This window comes from Pterocles gutturalis, unplaced genomic scaffold (genome assembly GCF_000699245.1).
Source record: "Pterocles gutturalis isolate BGI_N339 unplaced genomic scaffold, ASM69924v1 scaffold4260, whole genome shotgun sequence".
Lineage (NCBI taxonomy): Eukaryota > Metazoa > Chordata > Aves > Pterocliformes > Pteroclidae > Pterocles > Pterocles gutturalis.
In genome coordinates this window covers 107,072-131,193 of record NW_010140508.1, presented here as the reverse complement: position 1 = coordinate 131,193, position 24,122 = coordinate 107,072, and the positions used below count along the sequence as shown (strand labels likewise).

The 24,122-nt window shown below is 40.3% G+C and overlaps 2 protein-coding genes across 3 annotated transcripts; both read left to right on the top strand.

The window, feature by feature from the left end:
• Positions 1-220: 220 nt before the first annotated feature.
• Positions 221-8,437, top strand: SHPK (sedoheptulokinase). The gene is made up of 7 exons (XM_010083699.1): positions 221-397; positions 1,637-1,778; positions 4,402-4,585; positions 5,812-5,964; positions 6,672-6,847; positions 6,958-7,158; positions 8,020-8,437. The coding sequence occupies exons 1-7, from the start codon at positions 221-223 to the stop codon at positions 8,412-8,414; spliced, it is 1,428 nt and encodes a 475-aa protein (XP_010082001.1). The 3' UTR covers positions 8,415-8,437.
• A 5,430-nt stretch (positions 8,438-13,867) lies between these two features.
• Positions 13,868-23,715, top strand: TRPV1 (transient receptor potential cation channel, subfamily V, member 1). 2 transcript variants are annotated; one of them, XM_010083698.1, is made up of 16 exons: positions 13,875-14,176; positions 14,730-14,896; positions 15,192-15,344; positions 15,728-15,868; positions 16,358-16,656; positions 17,269-17,445; positions 17,670-17,834; positions 18,117-18,212; positions 18,826-18,896; positions 19,579-19,744; positions 20,472-20,538; positions 20,959-21,275; positions 21,855-21,982; positions 22,235-22,350; positions 22,896-23,052; positions 23,712-23,715. In XM_010083698.1, exons 1-16 carry the CDS (start codon positions 13,875-13,877, stop codon positions 23,713-23,715), a joined length of 2,526 nt encoding a protein of 841 aa, XP_010082000.1. The 2 variants fall into 2 exon arrangements, with proteins under 2 accessions (XP_010081998.1, XP_010082000.1); XM_010083696.1 differs by lacking the exon at positions 23,712-23,715 and having other exon boundaries at positions 13,868-14,176; positions 22,896-23,158.
• Positions 23,716-24,122: the final 407 nt, after the last annotated feature.

Sequence of the window (24,122 nt, the reverse complement as noted above, 5' to 3'; positions counted from 1 at the left end):
TCTTCAGCCAGAGGGCGAAGTCCAGGCCGCTTTCCCAGCCCAGCCTGCCCAGTCCCTGCGCGCTGCTTGACCTCTCGGAACCTCTGTCTCTTGGGGCAGGTGCCCCCTCAGAGGCAGCAAGAGGCAGTGTGGGGCTCAGCATGGTGGGTGTTGGTGTGGCCACCACATAGCGACCTGTGCATGGTGGGGAAAGTGAAAGCGATCCGCTCTCCGTGTGGCCATGGCAGACAGTGAGGTGGCAGGTGGGCCTGCTCCCGCCTGTGTGCTGGGCATAGACCTGGGCACGACGTCGGTTAAGGCAGCCCTGTTGGTGGGGACAGAGCGAGGGCAGGTGGTGGCAGGGAGCTGCTCCAGGGAGACGCAGGCACACACCGCTAGCCTGGAAGCTGGACCACAGGTAAGGGGTGGCAGATGATAGCACTGCTGGTAATTAAAGGATACTGGCCTTGCTTTGTTGCAGCCTCGTTGTCTCACTACTTTATGCGGACTTAAGTGGCTTTCCTGGCCTAGAATGATGGAGATGGCTGCTGCATGTGTCCGAATGTCTGAAAGTAAAATTAAAATGTTGTTTGCTGTTCAAGAAAGTTGTGTAAAGCTACTTGTTTTAAGAAAGACCCAGGTTTTGAAAAGTTGCATAAGACAGTCTAAAACTATTGTCCTGTGAACCATCACCTTGTCTTTGAGGCTTCCAGTCAGGAAATAGCAGCTGCTTGCCAATGGGAAGGGTATTTTGCACTTTAACATGAGATGAATTATAACTGGAAATTCCCCCTGAAAATAACTGGAAACATGTACTCCTGTTAAAGATCTTTACATCCATTGTGTTGGTCAATCTAAGAAAGGATGAATCAGAATCACAAAAAACATGTATTGGCATTCCTCTGGCCTAGTATTGTAGTGAGTCCAGGAGCTAATTTCTGGGCAAAGACACCAAGCAAGCTAACCCTACTCCCCACTGTCATGTTTATGCAGCCAAAAGTATATATGCACAGAGTTGTTCACATTTATGCATAGACTATATTTTAATACTTTTGTTTGTAGTCTTCACACTGGTCTGTCACAATCTGAATGTTCGAAAAATGTGAAAGCTGGAATACAGCTTCTCTTATGGCGCAGTTTGGTCAGTTTGCTGAGTAGATCAGTTTGCTGGGTAGTTCTAGGTATACAATATCCAGAAACGAAGTATCATAATCATTAGGATCCACAGTGAATAGATACTGAGGAGTTCTAGGAAGATGTAAGGGAGACTGCATGCAAGTCAGAATACAGACAATCCTCTTGGTGAGGAAAAATAGAGCAATATATAAGGTGAACTAATAAAAGCATGTAGTGAGTGTTAATGGATTTATTTTTTTTAAACATGTGGTTAGGTATGGTAACTTAGGAAATTAAGAATTATTTGGCTGTTGTTTAAGAGGCTGTTCTATAATTCTCAACTTGCTAGTATTTGTTTTTAGTTTTTGTGGGTTTGTGAATTTTTTTGTGTTTTTTACTTAAGTAGTGAATGTTATTCTAATACATGCTATTAAGCTAAATGAATTCTGTTCTTCACTTCTGGGTGGAGTAGCCTTGTTTAATAAATACACTGAGTGAATCCTAATGGTTCCATGCTCAGAATAATGCTTTATGATTGCAGGGAATGGAGCAGAATGTCTGGAGAATACTAAGAGCGTTGAATGAATGCCTTGCTGCTCTACCTCAGCAGCAACTTCAAAGAGTCAGTCACATTGGCATTTCAGGACAAATGCATGGGATTGTATTTTGGAAAAAAGATAAAGGTAACATTAATTCTGTTTGGAGTATTATGATGCAGAAAATAAAATTTTAACACTGAAATTATCATGGTGTTTACACAGATTAGTTAAAGGATTCAGTCAAGATCCCTGCAGAGTCAGCACAATTATTAATATGAAGGAGTAATAACAGATTTGTGGCTTGCTATTGTTTGTCCATCATGTGCTATCTGTTGCCAGTTGAAAGAACTTCTGAATCACGTGAATGGTTTTTGTGGAGGGGGATGTTTTTCACATCATAAAACACTGTTGCTAGTATCTCAATACCATCTAATGAATCCACGGTAGCAGTATTAACAGTTTTGTGTATACCTGGAAAAATAAGTTCTGCTTGATCTTTATGTTCAAATATGCATAGCAGTAGCTATCCAACACTGAATATCACTATGCTCATTTGAAATGCCATTTGAAAGCACAGTAGGAGAAAAATTGATGTTTTCAGTCCCTTTTTTTTTTTTTTCTCCCTCCCCCTCAAAAATATCAAGGGATATTTTCCTATCAAGTTGTAGACTGTCATGTTGCATTCATCTTGCTGCCAATGTTTCTATTAGTAGGAACTGAAAAAGGATTATGGTCATGATTCTGAATACTCACCTGCTTGTGGAATGAAGGGCCAGGACCTCAAAAAACAAAATCAGCCACAGTGAGGTAGTCACATAGGGCTTGATTGTGCAAATACTCAAATAATTGTGACAGCAAGGAGGTTTGAAAAATTCAGGCCTTGGATTGCCAGCCCAGTGAGATAGCAATGGATTATCTTCTTGGCTAACATGTTAAAACCTACTGAAGTCCAAGGCTTTCAGAATGTGGTTTCCTGTCTTTTTTTTCCTCTTTACCTTATGATGTGCACATCTGAGCAGTTATGTAAGTCTTATAATAATAAGAGTTATGCAGATTAAGGAAAGATTTATTGTAAACCACAGAATAGATTTCCCCAAAGTACTAGTTGCTGCCTGTTAAAAGTTGTCAGGGTCTTAATTGCTTTAAGAGACACTATGCTATTCATTACTGGCTGTAATTCTACGTTAATACTAAAATGATTAGAAAGAAAGAAATCCAAAGGCTGATGGACTGAAGGAGCTGTTGCTTGCTTTCTGGTTGTCTCAAGGGTTGCATAACAAAGCCTTATGGGTTCATGATAGATGTAGATTCTTTTGTCATATTGGTTAATATTTTATCTCCTAAAGCCACATGCCACTTTTGTTTCATTTCTGTCAAATGAAAGAGAGTGTTTGCTCTTATTTGTTTTAAGTAGACTAAGTGAATCCATGCACTGTGGGACACAAAGTACATCTTTAATAGCATCCTTTAGGGTTAGATTGATGGTTAATAATATTTCTTAGAATCCATTTAAAACTAGAAAAGCAAACCAGTTGGAAATTCATTTCAAACAGACTTGATAGAACAGGGAATTAAGGGAACAAGAAAAAGTATGTGTTGTACTTCCCAGCTTTCACAGCTGCTTTTGACTGTGTTAATGTAACTTCAAATCCCTGTGTCCAGCCCAAAAAAGACTTTTAGCCCTATTTGTGCTACTCACATAAGCAACCGGGTCTCTTCTCTGACCTGTAGTACAAGTGCCACAGCACAGCTTGAAATTCTGCTCCCATCCCCAGCCAGAAACCATGAGGTTGCCTCAGTTACAGAGCCGGCTGGAGACAGTGTGTGGCCTGTCCTATCCCCACATTGTGGCCAGGCATCACCTGCGGGAGCAGTGGTTGTCCGAAGCCGAAGCTGTGCCAGCAAACATCACATGCCAGTGCTTGAGCTCAGCCTCTGCTTAACCTGTGTCTCTGTCGGGGCCGTATGCTGCCTTTGCAGGACTGCTCGTGGTGAGCGTGTCAGGGCAGGAAATAGCACACTGCACTGGAGCAATAGCAGCCATTGCTGAGAAGGCTCTGTGCACCTGTGAGAAGTTGTCATAATTTAGCTGAGCCCTTCACATGGAAGAATGTGAAGGTTCCATCAAAGGTGTAGTTTTTTCTGTTCAAAAGGAATGCGCTAGACTGGTAAAACTGAACACTGAGTTAAACTGTATTCTGTCTTTGATGAAGCTTTCTTCTGTAGCATAGGCGAGAGATACTCTTTAGTACTTTGCAGTCCATTGCTTAATACATATCAATCCAGGTTTCTTGTTGCTTTGGCTGAACAGATGAAGCTACATGCTATCCGTCATAGGCAGTTCGTTACAGTGTTCTCTAAGTCATGATGGGGCAGATCCCAGCTAAGGTTTATATGTGAGAGCTGTCAGGTCAGCTCATTACTTCCCATTGCAGAACTGGGATTTTTTTTTTTTTTTCTTTGTGGATCACCTGTCATTTAAGTTGTATCATTAATATCTCAAGGTACAGGTTGCTTGTTCCTCAGTGGAGTGCTTATAGGGAAGGAAGGCTCTGGATCCAATTCTCTGCTTTATCAAAGGATGAATGGCATTATCATGTTATCTCAGGCTGAAAACTGTGACTAACTGATTGCAATCACTACTGCCTCTGTTTCTGCTCTTTTTCCAATATATTTGACAAATTATTGAGAGTGTCCAGAAGTGAAGAATGCCAGGCAGACTGCACTGCAGTGAGTCGCTGGCCTTCTTGGATACTACGTGTTTCAGGTTGCAAGTGGACAGAGTGTGGTACAGGCCCTGCCTTTGAGCCGGAGGAAGTCAGTCATCTAATTACTTGGCAAGACGGCCGCTGCAGTCCCACCTTCCTTTCTTCCCTTCCTCTCCCACAGTCGCATATCAGCTTGTCTACAGGATTTGGATGTGCCACAGTCTACTGGTATTTGAAGAAGAGGTACGTTGTTTCTCAAAAGGGCTTCTGTATCACATAGTTTCACTGGCAGTTTCTCGTCTTGAATTTAGGTGTCGGTATTCCTGTAGCATGTTAATGCCACTACAGGTTGAAGGGCTGCATTTCTCTGTAATCATAATATTAAATACGTAGTCAAAGAATATTTAAAATGGCAGTATTCAATGTAAACTGTACGCAACTGAGCACACAAGAGTCTCTGACCTCATAAAAATACTACAGATCTCTTTAAAAAACAGAAAAGCCTTTGACCATATAGTAACAGAAGCCTTAAAGTGTCATAGGATAATGCTAGTCCATGCTACTGCTCAGAGGAGCTCTGCTAATGCAGTTTGAACACTATAATTTTGCCTTGTACAGACTGTGAAAGTACAAACATGCCTGAAAGAGTATCAGAGTGGCTTTGTCTGTTTGCTGCCAGATGCTAAAACGGTTCCTAAATTAATTAATTTCCGTTCCTTCCTTCCTTAGACACTGAGATCCTTATGAGGTGTTAGGAGTGGTCTGCTTTGTTGTGGCATGTTTGCAGAGGATATCATTTTTCACTTATGACTTAGCATCAGCAAGATTTGCTCTTCAGTTTCGTCTGCAGTATGCTGTTTCTCAAAGATCCAGTGTCTTCCTCTGCAATTAGTTTGGGTTCAATAAATGGGGAAAAACACAGTAGATCCAGTTTGTGTCCAACAAGTATATGGAACATGGCATAATCTAAGCAAGAGCTGTGTAACTCATGAGTCTAGCTGCTTTGTTTTGTTTCATTTCTGTTTTGTTTCACCATTTGTTGCATTTCCATTCATATAATTTGTGGTCCTAGAGCAATTGCAGCAATTTACCTATTTTTCTCAAATGCTCCAGGATCAGTAAAGTGACCTTTTTTTGTGCAAACAATTACTACCTTCCTGGCGGGTTTTGCAGTGGTTTGCTTTTGAACCTAAACAACTCATTCCTTAAAGCTGCTGTCTCTCCATCTTCCATCAGGAGATAAGTATTGCTGCTGTAGTAGCAGCTTGGAAAACAAATTCCATTTTAAAAAAACCCCAAAACAGACCAAATCAAACCAACAAAATGCAGGTTGATTGCTGAGATGGCTGTTTCGTTTTTAGATGGGACCACACATGTCTGAAGTTCCCTGTAGCAGTGAAAGTAATCTTGCTCCCACTGCCTTAAAGCACCTCTCATTGTTTTTGTTTTTAAAATGTTTTGTTTAAAAGTCCAGATTTTCTGAAGTCTTATGATGCAGCTGGCACTATCCATGACTATGTGGTTGCCATGTTGTGTGACCTGAAGAAGCCACTCATGTCCATCCAGAATGCTGCCAGCTGGGGATATTTTAATTCCAGAAACAAAAGCTGGAATACTGACATGTAAGTGCTAAGGTCCTTCAGTGGGTTTTGTGCATTGCTTGTGTCTTATAGGAAAGTAGGTTGTTTATTTACTTATTTATTTTAATGATTTGCTCTTTCAGGGCTGAGTGCTAAGGCCTTATATATTTCAGGGTTTAGGTTAGGCCAGGACTCCAAAGGTGAAAAGATCTACTCATGAAGGTATGAAAGAATGTCAGGAACTTGCATTTGGCCTACTGAACTTTTACTAATCTGATGGTGTTGCTGTAGCAATGTAGTGTATTTTGCAGTTGATTGTGTAAGGAGTTTGTTGGACTTAACTCTTTGTGATTTGGTTTTGAACCACTAACTGCATGGCAGCTTAAATTTCTTTGCCACTTAGAAGTTGCTTTTTTTTTTTTTTCTGTTTCTGTCCTTTTACCCTGGAGCTGCTTGTCTGTATGACATCAGTAGGTTAAAGTTGCTGAACATGCACTGCTGTATAATCTCAGGTAATCAGATTGCAAAGAAAGGAACGCTATTTATTCTAGACTATTCTGGTTTACCCAGCCCATTGAACTGGAATGCTGCCCCTGTCCAAGACAAAGCTTCCTAAATAGGTGAAAGCATCCATAAATCTAGCAGCCACAAATGCATGGCCAGGTTAATCTATGATTTCAAAGAGGTCTTTGTAGTCATGCCACACGTTCCCATACTGCTTTCTTGCAATGACATTGTTCTGATTGCAGATTGCAAAAGTCCGGCTTTCCTGTTCACTTGCTTCCAGAGGTGGGAGACCCTGGCAGTATTGCAGGCAGGACAATCTGTGCATGGCATGGAATACCCAAAGGAGCAAAAGTAGGAGTTGCTCTGGGAGATTTCCAGTGCTCTGTTTATTCCTGTCTGACTGAGAGGACTGATGCAGGTATGATCACTTTGGTGTCTTATTTGGTGTTCTCATTGTCCTCCTTCAGGGTAGCCTAGTAAAGCACTGATTTTTTTTTTCTTTTTTTTTTTTTTCCTTTTGTATTCTAGTTCTTAATATCAGTACCTCTGCTCAACTGACTGTCTCAATGCCTCTGGATTTCCAGCCTCCAGAGACACCAGATCCTTCCTCAGCAGTTACTTATTTTCCCTACTTCAATGGTGACTACTTGGCAGTGGCAGCATCACTTAATGGAGGCAATGTGCTAGCAACGTTTGTGGACATGGTGGCACGGTGGACAGAAGAGCTAGGTAAGCTATTCAAGGATAGTGAGAGCTTAAAATTGAGGTTGATCAGCAGGTAGAAGGAAGCTAAGGCAAAGCAACAAGTCTGGAGCTGTTTGTCATGCCATAAGGAACAAGGATGTAACTCTTGGGTAATGCTTCCTTTTTCTGCTGAAGCTTGTGAACATGCTGGGATAGTCATGCTTGGACTCCACGTTCACATTGCCTCTAGGCTTTGGATTTTCTTTGTTTCACAAATACAAGAGAATGATTTTTTGCAACTTGTTTTTCAAAAGGAAAGGTCAGCAAGTTTGAGTACAGTGTCTAATTTTGTATGACTGCAGTCTGAAAGAGTCCCTTGATTATATCAGTTGCCTTTTGCTTTGTGTTTTGCAGCACTCTAATGGATTTCAAGACTCAAACTCATGTAATATCTTCTAAGTGCTTTAAATATCATCTTTACAGTTTTTTTTTAATAATCTCTTGGGTTTTACAATATAGAAATAAGTTCTGAAATTGTTCTTTCAGTGAATGCTTGAGGTGAACTCTGCATTCACATGCAATCAAGCCACTGAAACTGAAGTCTGACATTAGTGTCTTTAAAGATGTTGGTTGGTGTAACTGAGCACAGTATAAGCAAAGAGGAATAGCTGTATTATCATAAAAGGCTTTTTTTGTAATCGGAAAAATATTTCCAGTGTCACAGATACTAGATACCCTTGGATGGGAGACCTGTGTTTCCTAATCCTGGAAGACAATTACCTTTGGGACAGGGAAAAAGATATACCATATTTTGCTAAACAGGTGGATCAGCGTCCATTTTAAGTCTCCACATGTAAGATACACTAAACCCCTTCAGATTAGTAACATGATATTTCCCATCTGCAGGACTTCAGGTTGAGGAGTCTGCCATCTATGCAAAGATAATCAAGGCAGCCTTGTCCCAAAACAACAGCAAACTCTCAGTCCACCCAACCATATTTGGAGAAAGACACGTTCCTGAACAGTTGGCATCAGTGACCAATATTGCTGCCTCTGGCCTCTCCCTGGGTCACGTAACCAGAGCTCTGTGCCGTGGCATCGTTGAAAACCTCTGTTCCATGTTACCTGTGCAGCGCCTGCTGGAGATGGGAGTGAGGAGGATTCTGGGGAGCGGGAGTGCCCTTACCAGGAACGAGGTGCTGAGGCAGGAAGTGGAAAGGATTTTTCCATTCCCTGTGGTTTATGGGAAGGATGTTGATGCTGCTGTGGGGGCTGCCATGGTGATGTTACACAGAAAATAAAGGAATTGTTTGGAATGGCCTAAGATGCAGCTTCTGGGTTCTGGGGTTTTCTCCTGGCTGTACAGTGTTTCCTTTCCTTCTTTCACTTTTTCTGGAGTTGTATTCAACATGCCATTTCACTCATTACAGTGGGAAAAAAAAAAAAAAGCTTGCATTTAATGTCCACTTTTGCTTCTGGGTGCACACACTTCATTGCTCTGTCATTCCCATTTGTGAAATGAGAAGTAATTATCACATTAAATTTGACTGAGTGACTAGGAAAGATCCATTAACTTTCTGCATAAAATGATACTTCGTGCAAGGCTCATTTTCCTGGTATTAAATATGTTTAAAAGGACTAAGAGAGAGCAGCTGTCTGTAACTTAGTCTGATGCTTTAATTAGAGACTTGTCCTTAAGCTGTCTCACAATATACGTACATATGGGCAGCAGACCAGGATGTCAGCCTCCTTTGGGGAGTTCAGTGGCTCTTGCACAGAATGGCAGTTTTCACAAGTTGCATGTTGTCTCTGTAAAAGATGGAATACAGCCCTGGCTTGAACATTAAAAAAAACAATCAAAATAAAACATGGAGGATTATTTTGGTGGTTACCCAGGTTGGGTGCAGTGGATTAAGGTCAAAGGCATGGCTAGGCCAGTACCATGACTGGAGATACTTGAAATGCAGGGCATATATCTGAGTGGAAAGTACATTTATAGGGTTGGAGGTAACTGTTTTCCTTATTTGGTGTACATAATTATTTTGCATTTGTTTTTTGGGTGTTAAAGTGGATTAGGGCCTCCCTGAAACACTCAGAATTTGTGATAAACTGGAGCAGCTGGCAAACTCAGAGTTACAAAAGTCCAATTCTCAGCTCTTTCAGCTTTGGTTTCCCTTTTAAGCCCAAACACAATTAACATTTTGAGAGATCGTCCACAAAAATGTGTTCTTGTAATATAGTGTACAGCTGTTTTAGTGTATTTGATCCAAAGGTGTTTCTGATTCTGCCCTTCATATATTGTGTCAAATTGAGCTGTAATATGGTAGCTGCCAGGCTAGACTCTAGTCTGTTTTTAATGTTAAGTATTGTTTATGCAAATTCCCTTAAAACTTCCAAGTTTTTGCCCTGTGTTATACTCTTAAAATTTATTTCTCCCCCTAATCTTTATTTTGATGTGAAAACATTTATGCTTTATCTGTCTAAAACAAGATGGATGTGCACCTTTTTTGCTCAAATGAGATCAGGAAGCAAATAAGATAGTTTCATGTAATCTAGATAAAATTTCATTACTGAGAAGCATGTATTTCGACTGGAATATGGAAATGTATTCCTATCTTGCACATTAGCGACATCAGGACTGACTCATTTTTGTATTGAGAACGCTGTTGTGAGTTCTGGAATCTTAATTACAGTGATGGATTAATTTCCATATCCCTCCACCCTCCCTCTGTGCATCTACTCTATGCTGGGTTTAGGAATATATAGGAATTACAGAGAAAGTGTAGACTAGATTAATGTTTTCTTAAAAAGTCTGAATTTATTATCTTTTTTTATTTATTATATTTTTCCCTTTTATGTTATTATAAAATATTTTTATATCAGCAGATTTGCTTTCATTTTTGTTGAATAACTGGAAAGAGGTGATAATACTACTTCAGCATGTTGTTAACCATGAAATCAAGTGGTATTTGTTTACAGAAGCTGGTAAAAATTGTGGCCTGGTTTTCAGTTCTACTAGTGAAGGCAAGAGTATCTCTGACCTGCAGGCCAGCTTTGGATACATCATTAAGATCTCTAGCACATTTGTTGATTTTCCATTTGCAGTGATGGAGAAGGCTCTTAGTCAGTAAAATCACTCTCAAGCACAGAAGTTGCACAAAACCTATGCAGCATGTTGGATGCAGGCCCAAGAAAAAGGAATAAATTCCTTCTTGTTTATTACTGGCCTATTTTGAGAAGCATTCACATCTTCTTGTGAGCTTACACCTTTAAAACAGGTCCCTGCTGAGATGGAATATGATATGTCCTGCAATTGTTGCAAAAAGCAATGGAGTGCTGCTGGTAAGAAGGAAATAACATCACGAGAAATACAGGTCAAGGAGGCTGATGAAGGAGGCATCAAAACTCAAAAAATAGCAGAAAGCTTCTGAAGTGTGTACATCAGAGCACAGTGAGAGTGAAAGGAGCTGATGCTTGGAATGAGAGAAGAGCGAGAAGGAGCATTTAGCAAAGGGGACCAGCAAGAAGCTAGAGACCCTCCACTGATCCGTGTAGTTTTCTTACTGAGTCTCTGCCCTGGAAATGGTGAAGGAGTGAATGGTAATGTTGAATGAGATGCTCTGCTCAGCAAAGCTCCAGGAGCACCAGCTGAGGACCTGGCCTACTGGTAATCTATACTTATGCATTAATAAATAGGCATTTTCTTTCTTTTGAGTACAATCCCATAGGGTATTTTAAGTAGTATAATTAGTTTGCTATTAAATAGGCAAATATTTTAGACATAGATAGATAGATAGATGGCAAGACTAGAAAGATAGTTACCTTTTGCAAAACATAAACCAGATAATTTCGTTGAATAATTTCTTAATCTACTCAAAACCTCAGGAGCCAGAGGTTTGGAAGTTGCTTCTAGCTTAACAGCTCCAGCCTATCCACTCAGCCTGCTGGAAAAGCTGTTTCTCTAGACTAGTTTTCAGCAGAAAGATCCATCTAACCCATCCTGGATTAGATAGGGATTTTTTTTCCCTAATGACATTAATATTTAAAAGCCAACTGTTACACATGTATATATTATTTAAGTAAAACATAGTAGGAACATGGCACAATAGAATGGCCTTGGGACTTTTTGTCATTGGTTCTCTCCCTCAACTCTGTTCAGAATCAATTTATCTTTAAAATACTTGGTGGGGCTTTACTGCAGCCACCCAAGAAAGATGTCCAGAAAGATGACTGATCTCAGAGAAGAGCTGTGGCATATTTTACAAAGTTTTGTAAATTGAAATGAAACTGTGGCCCACAGAAACAGTTGTTGTCTGGTGGTTTGGGTTTTTTTGCGAGCTTGAATATATTTTTGAAGAGGAAATCTGGAGAAGAGTGTCCATTACTAAATGCAATTAAGGGGAGGGGAAAACAACAGCAACTTACAGCAATTCTTGTAAATAGCTTTGCTAAGCTCCTGGGAATAGAAGCGACTGATGCTTCTGGTTCCAGAATTGTTCTTAATGATCTCATTGTTCTATTCTCTGTTCTTCTAGTGAACTTCCCTTGATTGTAAAAATCATCAGACACAGAGAACACTTTTGCAGACAGATGAAGTGGAGAAGCAAACTCTGAGGACTTTTCAGTCCAGGCACCTTGGAGGAGGAGTATCTGGCACCAAATTCCTATAGATCGGAGGGTGTTTACTGAGATTGGACTGTTTTGCAGAAGACAGGATTTTTTGCTATATTTGTAAGCTCTGCAGGTACATTTGAATAGCATGGTTGTTCATTATTTGTAAACTCTCTTTATTATGAAGTTGTGATCTGGTTAGATATTTTATCAAAAATATTTATTGATCTCATTATTGTGTCAAACTTCAGTGCACATAGGTTTCAAAGAACTCAAGTTGGTTATGCTTTTTTTTTTTTGATGGTTAATGTTTGTTTCTTTGTTTTTAAAGAATCCACAGAATTTTGAAGGTTATTTCCCTTGAAAATTGATAGTCATGAGGAGGTGCACCTTTGCTTTCATTATCAAAGATATTACCAACAGAGTTTAGAAATGAAAGCACATATAATGACTAAAACAGGTTTGAGCAAATTGCCAAGGAGAGAGGATTGAGTCTATTCTGCAGATTTTAGTATTGCACCTATTCTATGGAAAAAAAGTTATTCCATTTTCTATAGTAATCTCTCTGATGTTTTTGGCTCAATCCACATTAGTTTAAATCAGAAAAAAAAATTATACGTAGCTGTATCCTAATGTATTGTTTTCCATTTTTTATAAAACTATTTTTATAACTTTTTCACTGAAGTAATTGTTCTTCTATATTTTTAGTATCATATTCCAAATGGAAATATTTTTCTGTATGTAATTTATTATTTATAGAAAAATTAAGTTTTTAGTAAGATGTTATGCTATTCTTTCCGAGTGATTCTAAGGACACAAAGAACTTGAAAGGTGAGTTCAGAGGACATAGTCATTACTATTTCATCTATACGACACTGTTTTTCTTCCCATACCCCTAAATGTGCAAGTTTGCAAACTGATGTTTTTCTTTACATGTATGTTGTACAAAATTATAGAAAATGCAAATGCTCGACATGTTTCTTTCCTGTTGTACTTGCACAGTACAATGTAAGTGACCCTTAATGTAAATATTAACTGGTCTCATAGAACTGAAAATCTAGCTTTAATGTACAGTGTAGGTTTGCAGACAACCCTGCAGAATATTTTTGTGAATAGAAACAACCTTGAAAAGTGATCATGATGTTGTTTTCACACTGAATGCACAGAGAAGATTACTGACCACTGTAATTTGGTTTATAATTGAAGGCTTTTTAAAGATTTTGTAACACTCCTGTGCTCAAAGCCTTAAGATTTCTAAGCAATTTATGATTTCAGGGTATGTTTCTCTCTCTAAAAGCCAGCTATGTAGCAGTTCAAATATGATGCATTCCTGTCTCCACTTCTGGAGTTCCAGAATATTTTGCATTCAGTGGCATGAAGACCAACGTTTGCCTGAAAGAAAGAAAAAAAAGCCTACTCTACTTTCAGTATAGTATATTTTTTAACTTGTGCAGAATTCTTTGTGGTTGTAAATCAGACAAGATTAGATGTGCGGTCTCAGTCATCTCTTATCTGTGGTAACCTTTCCCTTTCTGTTTCCGTGTCTCATGTTTGAGGTGACACTAATCTCCCAAGAATCACATGCCTCAGTTTCCCTGTAGCACTGCCATAACTCTGGTAAAGCCATTAAGTGATAACTTTGCTATATGCAGAAAGCCCTCTGTTGCTCAGCATCATTGAGATACAGTTATGGCACAAGCAGGATTTTTTCACGTGCCTGATATAATCCTGAAATATATTGTGGCACAAGATAGTTAGAAAGTAGAGAAGAAAAGCAGAGGTTGTTCAAGTTTGAGATTGTTCAGGCTTTAACAATGATTGGAGGAGGATGAGGCACTAGTTTTAAGCAGAAGTAGTCAGCTCTGTAGTGAGGTGGCTGGCAAGCTCTGGGACACTCTGGCTTACCTTCTCCATTCTGAAACGGGTGAGGGTACTGGGGACAGTAACAAACAGCATGGAGGTACTGACCTACTGAACTGTTCCAGCTCTGGGCATAGTGAGTATGTGTCTATCTGTCTCATTTCTGGGATGAGAGCAACCAATCCATTCCCTGCTGGTTTAGAGAGTAGTCCTAAGCAAAAGGGGCTCATGGCCCTGTAAAGTGCTGACTTGAGGTGTTTGTGTCATTCCTCACAGACTGCCTGCTCATCATGTCTTCCATTCTTGAGAAGATGAAGAAATTTGGCAGTTCTGACATGGAAGAATCTGAAGTGACAGATGAACACACGGATGGGGAGGACTCCGTGCTGGAAATGCCTGACAGCCTCCAGAGTACACCCAACACCAAGGTGCAGCCGCCCAAAAGCAACATCTTTGCAAGACGTGGGCGGTTTGTGATTGGGGATAGTGACAAGGACATGGCTCCCATGGATTCCTTTTACCAGATGGATCACCTGATGGCACCTTCTGTCATTAAATTTCATGCCAATTTGGAGAGGGGGAAACTTCACAAGTAAGTTTGCCTTGTAAGATTTGGTTGTAATGAACAGTTTGACAGCTGCAGACCAGGTTTCTTAGAGGAACATTTATTCTCTCCACATGAGCATGCCCATTTTTTCAGTTTCACTGTTTTCTGTGCCAAAATAAGGAGTGCTGCATGTGAAAGTGACAAGAGCTGTTGTCTCTTGGCATCTCTGAAAATTCAGTCCATGGATATTTTGCCCCAAATTTGTGGTAGGCCTTAATTCACTTGCTTGAAATTATTCAGTGAATGGATATGACTCAGAATGAGAACATCAGATTGCCTGGCTCCCAGGCCTGCAGTTAGACTGCTGTACTTCAGGGCCTCTTTTAAATCTTGTTCTCAACTTTTCAGCAACAGGTACATGATTTTATCAGGACAGTTGCTTGCAGACTTTGCTGATCTTGTAGACTTTGCAGATCCATCTATACTAATCTGTAGTGCTTACTACTTCACACAAGCAAATGAAAAATAGCATTCTGGTAGTTTATAAAAAAGTCTGCTAAATATCTGACTGTAAGTAACTGAAATTTACCCCTGTTAGGCTCCTATCTACAGATTCCATCACAGGCTGCTCAGAAAAAGCTTTCAAATTTTATGACCGCAGAAGGATCTTTGATGCTGTAGCCCAAGGCAACGCAAGGGACCTGGATGATCTGCTACTCTACCTTAATAGAACCTTGAAACATCTCACAGATGATGAGTTCAAAGGTACACTTTAGTGTCACATACCTTAAGCAGCTCTTTTCTTCTTCCAGTAGTGCTCCTGAGATAAAAACAAAAAAACATAATTGTGTAAAGTGTCTGCAGAAGGTCCTCTAATAGCCAGTACTTATTGACTGGGCAGCCCATTGATTCTAAGGTTACAGGAGAATTCAGAAAAGTTGACATTCTCTGAGAAACCCTGAATGAGTTTTCTTGTGTTTTCAAAAGAACCTCATTAATTCCTGCATGCCTGGGTAGGTTTGTAATAACTTCTTTATAACTGCAACTTTTTGTGTTATAGAGCCAGAAACTGGGAAAACCTGCTTACTGAAAGCCATGCTGAATCTGCATGATGGAAAAAATGATACAATTCCCTTGCTGCTAGATATTGCAAGGAAAACTGGAACTCTCAAAGAATTTGTTAATGCAGAGTATACTGACAACTACTACAAGGGTAAGAGAAATGGCTGCTACAGTGAATGCTCTTGGTGCTAAGACTGAAGATAGGGTTAGTCAGGGCTCTCAGTCTTCTGCATGAAACCTTATGCCCGAGGATGCGGCACCCCAAAGTTCCAGTTTGTGATTGCCTACGCACGAATGCACGGGTTGTTAATCTTAGGTGCAATATTCTGCCATTTTTTATGTACAGTGATTTAATAGCAAGTTCAGGGAATTTGTATTTGCTGTCTGTGCCATCTTTTTTTGTTCAATTCTACAGCTTTTTAATCTGCAAAGCTCTCAGTTCCACCATCTTAAATGGAGCTGAATGAATTGTGGTGCCTGAAAGGTCTCAGTCTGTATTAAATGTTGAAGATTTCTGTCTGAGTGTCTCTGTAGGCCAGACTGCACTTCACATCGCCATTGAGAGAAGAAACATGTACCTGGTGAAGCTCTTGGTCCAGAATGGAGCAGATGTTCATGCAAGAGCCTGTGGGGAGTTCTTCAGGAAAATCAAAGGGAAACCTGGCTTTTATTTTGGTAGGAGTGAGCACAGTATGGGCTTTATTGATTGAGTTATCCTAGTATTATCCCAATGCAAGCTGTTAAATAATCCTGTTTCTGTGGGACTGGAGGCACAGGAGAAGCAGATGGGCTGTTCTACCACTTAGTCCAAACATTTATTCCCAAAGGCTGAAATTATAAAGAAGCACAGTTGGTAGTTGATGGTGTTCAGTGTGAGCTTGGTCTCCGCATCCTTTGTTTTCTGGGGGCTGTATCCTTTGAAAGGTTGTAACCTTCTGCTTACCTCTTCTTTCAGTGCTTTTTTAAGCAGCCGTGTTTCTGTGATGCATTTAATCCAAAGAAAATGTGATTCTAACAGCTATCTCAAAAATTGGTGCTATATCAGACAGAGAAATTCACCTCTTCTTCTCACGGTGAAAGATGAAAACAACATGATTTTTTTTTCTGTTTATGCACGTGTAGTAGTGGGCTTTCTGACCACTCATTCCAACTGTTTGCCTCTAGGGGAGCTGCCTTTGTCCCTGGCTGCCTGCACCAACCAGCTCTGCATTGTGAAGTTCCTCCTCGAGAACCCCTACCAGGCAGCCAACATCGCCGCTGAGGACTCCATGGGCAATACGGTCCTGCACACATTGGTGGAGATTGCAGATAACACTAAGGATAACACCAAGTTTGTTACCAAGATGTACAATAACATATTGATCCTTGGTGCCAAAATTAATCCAATCCTGAAGCTAGAGGAACTCACCAACAAGAAGGGACTGACTCCATTAACTCTTGCAGCCAAAACAGGGAAGATAGGGGTAGGTGAGCAACTGTGTTTAACTGTCCTATTCCTGTATCAAGTTATACAGAGTACATGCAAAACATTAATGCAGGACAGATTTTATCACTGCTAACTGTTGGGGCCTTTTAGTTAAGAGGAACTGGTGCTGCAGTTTAACATGCAAAACTGCATAGTTCTTAAAGGCTACAAAGTGTGTGTGTGTCTGTGCCCAGCTGGCATTGTTCATATACCACTGGTATGAAAGACAGCCCAAGTGGAAACAGAAAATGGGTCTCTGCTATCATCTGAACTACTAGATGCCTTGTACTTTTGCCTGGCTGATACAACTCAACTTCTGACAGTCCTAATTCAAAATGACTGTATGCTCAGAGATGTGTAACATACATCTGTTTTTCTCTTGCAGTTTTGGAACAGATAATGGCAAGTTATAAGCAGTATTTGTGTTTCTAATCCCCTAGCATCCAGTGAGGAAACTAATTTTGTTTACTTCAGACTTTGATCTCTGCAGTGCCTCAGTGGGTTGACTTCAGCACTAGGGGCAAATTAGCTGTCCTGTATTGTGGAGATACTGAAGAACTAGAAGTCCATTAGCACTGAAATGTTGGCTGTGTTGTTCTTTTGCAATTAGATTTTCTCCTACATCCTCAGACGAGAGATCAAAGATCCTGAGTGCAGACACTTGTCTAGGAAGTTCACTGAATGGGCTTATGGACCTGTCCACTCATCTCTTTATGACCTGTCCTGCATAGACACATGTGAGAAAAATTCAGTGCTTGAGATTATTGCCTACAATAGTGAAACACCAGTGAGTATGCGCTTCCTGGGCATTTTATTCACCATCTGGGGGACTTTTGGGGAAGAGCTCCATGTTCCGCACAGTGCATCTTTTGCCTCATTTCTGTAAAACAGCAATCTCCCTTCCTAAGATTAAGGGTACTAGAGGGAGCATTTCCTGAAGATGAATATAATTTGCTGTTTTCAAAGCCCAGTACATACCGATCCCATCAAGATTCTCCTCTTTCTGCTCAGAACCGTCATGAGATGCTACTGGTGGAACCCCTTAACAGGCTGCTGCAAGACAAGTGGGACCGATTTGTCAAACACTTATTTTACTTCAACTTCTTTGTCTATACCATTCATATCATCATCCTCACTGCAGCTGCTTACTACAGACCTGTACAGAAGAAGGAAAAGGTATTTTACTCCTGTCATATATCAGGGGAACCACCCAGTGCATGGTATCCCAGATCTGCCTCTCATTTGAGTGTGTGCTCCTAACATCAGGATTTTCCTCTTTCCTGAAGGCAGGAGGTAGATTTTGACCCTGCTTGCTTCCCAGTATTGTCCCCTTGCTGCAACACATTCAGAAGCTTAACCTGTTCCCCCAGAAATGTGGTGGCTTTCAGCTGCTGGCAAGGAGCAGGTCTTTCCTATCTCCAGTTCTGCTGAACATATCTATCCTCCTGTCTTACACAGCCTCCCTTCACATTTGGTCACAGCACTGGGGAATATTTTCGAGTGACTGGAGAGATCCTGAGTGTACTGGGAGGTCTCTATTTTTTTTTCAGAGGGGTAAGATATTTGAAACTTTTCCTGTTTGTTGCTTGGGTAGGTGTAGGGGAGAATCAAACATGCCTTTCTGTTCATTAGCATTGGCTGCTAAGATAGTCCATGTTTTAGTCAAGAGCTACAAATCTTTTTCCTTGGCCTGATTAGGAGTTCTCTGGTTACTGATGAGCTAAGATACAGTTTGATCTCTTGTATATAAAAAGACGATCGTTAGAAGTCAATGGACATCTCGGCAATTAGCCTAGCCAAAGCTTAAGAATGGAGTATTGCAAATAGTCAAGCTTCTATTAAAGATTGCGTCTTAGCTTAAAGTCCCCCTACTTCCTCCTGTCAGCCAATGGAGAGTGTACAGTGAACCAGAGGTCCTCAAACCAGTGACTGAATAGGTGGCTGTCTTCAAAAGAGACACCAGATGTAAGAGAAATGAAGTGTTACTGGAAGAGTCTTCCCTAAATCTTGCACCAGTGTTGTTTTTTGAGCTGTTCTTGTGAGATGCTTTATAGGTACCAGCTCTCTGGGATAGGTATCACTGCTTAGTTGATGCATTCACATGGGATACTTAATCCCTCCTTGGATGCAAACCTGGTCTTCATTCCCCCCCCTTTTTTTTTTCCAGATACAGTATTTCGTGCAGAGACGCCCATCATTCAAGACGCTGATAATTGACAGCTACAGTGAAGTTCTTTTGTAAGCTCCAATATCTTTGATTGCATTTCAGTATGAAACAGATGAGTGGGTGAGATCTGTAGCTTTGGCTGAAGCCACTTGTAATAGGTAGATGTTTTGCTATAGTTTACTGGATCCTTACAAAATACTTGCCAGTGGATATCGTACCACCTGACCCAAGTGGGTCTGGATCAGTAATCTCTTTTGGAGGTAAAGCAAATGAAGTGTCTAGAAGTTCAGTGACTGTGTCATGCAGGAGAGTTAGGAATAGATCTCTAGGTTGGACTTGCAAGCGAGTGTATGCATTGGATGTGCAGAAATCCTCCCATTCCTAAAGGGAGCTTTGCCTCTCCATAAATTGGGCTCTTTCTCTTCCCAGCTGGAGTGCAGCTAAACAGGGCAATTTTGTGGGTCCATGGAAAGAGAAGTGCTGAAGCAATGAGTGTTTTCAAGGACTTTTCTTCCCTCCAGTCACAAGGAGGAGCAGGGATAGACTACAGAAGTTTGTGGGGAAACTGAGGAGTTTGCAAGAGGAACTGTAGGATTTGAGATGGGAAGGAATTAAGGGAAGAAAGGAAGTGTCTGGCAAGACTCCTTTGTATTTTAGAGAACCCCTCATTCTGCTGTATACCTTGTGGGGCTCCTGTTCCCACCACCTGTGGCCAGCTCAGCTCTCTGCATTCAGACTGTGCTTGTCTTTCAGCTTTGTTCACTCCTTGCTCCTCCTGAGCTCTGTGGTGCTGTATTTCTGTGGCCAGGAACTGTACGTGGCTTCCATGGTCTTCTCCTTGGCACTGGGCTGGGCTAACATGCTGTACTACACCCGTGGCTTCCAGCAGATGGGCATTTACTCTGTCATGATTGCCAAGGTCAGTCCAGTGAGTGGGTGATGAGGCCAGCAGAGTGCTCAGTTCACTGCTGCCAACAGCCCCATTTCCAGGAGAGAAATCGCCATATCTACTTCCATGATGCCACTGGGAAATCTTGTATCAGTGCTACACTTGGCCATTATTTTCTGAGTGAAGTGATACAATTTAAGTTATGCAGAAAAAACACCTGCTCCTCATCCATACATTTTATAGCAGTCTTGATATAATTGTTATTATTATTACCTGCCGTGCTTCAAAATAACTACAGTTGGATATGCATGGATGAAAGTAGACTGAGAACACAGCAGACTGGTCTGGTGTGAAATGGCACAGGTTTCGACCAGCTGGAAATTTCTTCAGGAAGAGTTTAAATGTTATCAAACAGCAATTAACTAAGAGGCAGTAGCTGGCTAATAAACCCCTATATACGATGCAGCCAGCTAGCCCAAGAAGGGAAGAAAGATGCAACTGTCTTAATGTGGTTTATACTTGTGAGGATGAAACTATTTGGCATGCATATGTCTTGCATATGTGTGTAAACTGTTGCATGAATAACAGAGAAAAATGTTTTCTGTATTAAAATTTATTATCTCAGCAGGATAAACAACAGTTTAATGCATGAACAGCCACTTCACAGCATGAACTGAAGCAGTATTTTCTACCAGTTTTTGTGGTAGTTTATATTCAAGTTTTATCAATATGAAAATATTCTGTTTCCACATTACAGATGATCCTTAGAGATTTATGTCGCTTCATGTTTGTCTATCTAGTATTCCTGTTGGGATTTTCTACAGGTAATATCATGCTTAGAGTTATTTTTTGTTATCTTGAAGAATCGCAGAAAATTCTGTTTTTCAAATTACTTAGACTTTCTGTTCCCAACTAAAAGCTAACAAATTAATTAATTACAAAAAAAAAATCCCTTCAGAATAACAATTATTTAATTTCATAGAGCTTTTTATCTCTGGGTGTCAAACTGCTTTGCAAAGCTGAATGGAAAAGCAGTCATCCTGTTCTAGATAGATAAAACTGAAACAGCACCTTCTGAGAGGGTGTCAGTTATGGGGAATATTTTATAGAGCAATGTCCCTGGGGACAATGCACCACAAAGATAATATGTCTTACCTTTATGCTCATTTTCACTGCTTGCAATGGAATTATGATCTCAAATTTTATTTTTATCCTCCATATGTGATTGCTTTTTTTTGCAACAGCTGTGGTGACTTTAATTGAAGATGACAATGAGGGGCAAGACACAAATAGCTCTGAATATGCCCGATGCTGCCATACGAAACGAGGCCGCACATCCTACAACAGTCTGTATTATACCTGCTTGGAGCTGTTCAAGTTCACTATTGGGATGGGGGACCTGGAGTTCACAGAGAACTACAAGTTCAAGTCTGTGTTTGTCCTCCTTTTGGTTCTTTATGTCATCCTTACATACATCCTCCTGCTCAACATGCTTATTGCACTGATGGGGGAAACTGTAAGCAAAATTGCACAGGAAAGCAAGAGCATCTGGAAACTCCAGGTACATTGGTTCTGTGAGGCTGCTATCCAAGAAAGAGGGTGTGGGGAATAATAAGAAATTTCAGAGAGAATCTTTAGGAACTGCCTATTTCTAAATAACAGATCACTGCTTCTTTCTGATTCCCCTGAACAGTTCCAAAAAAAAGTATTAGTCCCTTTTCTGTGGATATTTGATGTTTTGCCTGAGCAGATGTTCCCAGTGTTCCACAGATGTTCATAATTTAAGAAAATAAGTACTTTTGTAATTAGACAATTTTTGGGCTTTTGCTGATGGAAAATCCTGATCAGAGTATGAAGAGAGGGATTATGCAAGGGGAAAACCAATCTTTACCAGAATCTTAACGGTACATCAGCTTTTGTTTGAGGTAAGAAAGGGAACTTCATAATTCTTTTCACAGGGCAGTAATTTAGCATTTTAAATTACATATTTGAGCTGATATTTCAGAGATGGGTATGATGCCTGCTCTATGATGGTGACAATGATAAAAGCCCAAAGTTCTAAAAATGAAGGCAGAATTCAGCATTTGTATGATTTTTGAAACAGCAGCCTCTCAGTAGTCTGCTTTCTTTTACCTGGTAGAGAGCCATCACAATCCTGGATATTGAAAACAGCTACTTGAACTGTTTGAGGCGCTCGTTCCGGTCTGGGAAGCAAGTCTTGGTGGGGGTCACACCTGACGGCCAAGATGATTACAGATGGTGCTTTAGGTAACCTCTTTGTATGTCGAATGAACAGTTTACAGACAAACAGCATTAAGGTGTCTGGTAATGGGAAGCACAGCATTCCCCCTGGAGCACTTTTCTGAAAAGTAGTGCACTGACACTATTGACAGTAGTCAGTTTAATCTGATTTCTGGTTCAGATCTGAGGCTTGAAAGGTGGCAGTTTGTGATATAAACTCACCCTGGAGATGTTTGATGATCCTTAGAATAGATACTGGTTTTGTTGTTCTCTCCCCAGGGTTGAGGAAGTGAACTGGTCTACGTGGAACACTAATCTGGGCATAATCAATGAAGACCCTGGGTACTCTGGGGACCTCAAACGAAATCCCAGTTACTCTATTAAGCCTGGCAGAGGTGAGGGCTTCAGGGGCCTAATTTCTAGTATGGGCTACACACTGGTGATAGAAATAGAGGGCGGTCAGTTTTGTGCACTTAATGATAATGGCAGTAGCTAAGTTAATGGCATTTTCAGTCAGCACAAAATGTAAAGGATTAAGTGGGCTCATTATTCACATAGCATTTTTACTCCCTGGAATAGAAGTCCTATAGGTTCATCATTCTGACTGTAGATTTTACAGGGCAGATAATAGTGTAAATCTTGAGGAGATGGAACAGTGTATGATGGCAGCCTAGTAGCCAAGAAGCTACTTTGGAGGCCCCAAACCCTGTAATTTGGAAGCTCAGCATCCAGCATAGAAGTATTTAACTGTATGATCAGTCTCTGCTGTACTTGCCAGCTAGAATATGGAAAACTCATGGAACAGTATGGAGAAGAAAACCACAAAGCCCTTTCTTCCTGCTTATTTGATCTTCTTTCATCAGCTTCCTGTTTAAACCACTTGTATATTTTCTTCTCTTTCTGTGGAAGGGGAAAAATTAACCATTCATTTCCTTTTTAGTTTCAGGGAAAAACTGGAAAACGTTGGTTCCGCTTTTAAGAGATGGAAGCAGGAGAGAAGAGACTCAAAAACTACCAGAAGAAGTAAAATTAAAACCTATTTTGGAACCTTATTATGACCCAGAAGATTCTGAGATGTTGAAGGAGTCACTTCCAAAGTCAGTCTAATCTTATTTTAATTTTCAAAAGAAGGTTAATTCTAATTGCCTATGTTGGCCCCCACAAGCAGGGCAATTAGAGCACTTCATTCATAAGAACAGGGATTTATGGGAAAAGGTCAGAGGACTTAGGAAATTACCTGTGCAAGGATTTGTTAAGTATGCCAAATAAACTGCTTGTTGTTTAAGCCCATGTCTTCATGATTATTTTTAATATAAATCTGCAAGAACCTGTCTGTACTACTTGGTTTATATTTACTTGGCTAGATATTTGCATCTAGACTGTCTCAGGAAGTGTTAGAAACAGTTCCCACAGCTGGATTTTGTTTTGTTTTGTTTTATAAATAAATACATTGAGAATTTCCCCCATTTCAGAGCTGTCTGTAAGGTAGCTAGCCCTTTTTTAGTGCAGATTTATTTTTTCCAGTCTTCACCCATTTTGTTTACTCTTTGAAAGTGCACTCATGCATTTCTGAGATCTGAGCTGACATTTGCATTGTTAGCTAACAGGAGCTTCACTAAGTTTTGCAGGTTGGTGCAAGTGGCCAGTGGTGGTAGATATTGTGTTGATAATACGAAAACAACAAAAGCACCCATAGAAAAAGTGATCGCTCAACACCCTGCACATAGTGGATTTTATGCCTTCTGTCTGCCTTTAGATAACTTTCTTTTTAAAAGTGTTTTTGTGAGCAGCTACAGGCCCTGATTTTGTGGCTTCACAGCCTCAAAAACTAACCAAACTATTTTGAAACTGGAGAAGGACTCATAATAAAAAAGCAGTAAAAATCACCAAGAGCCCAGAGGTATGTTTCTGCAAGGAATGTTTCTTGGAAAGCAGATAAATAAATGGGGATATGGGGAAAGAATACAAAATAATGAATGATCTAGGGATGTTGTTATTCTTTTCTCATAACACAAGAACAAATATACTAGAACAAATATACTTAGTGAAATTTTAGAGGTTGAATAGTCAAAATCAATGAAATAAATGTTTCTCTTATGCTGTCTGAGTAAACTCCAGAATTCATAGTTATTGTTACTGAGGCTAAAGGCTTAACAAGATCCCAAAT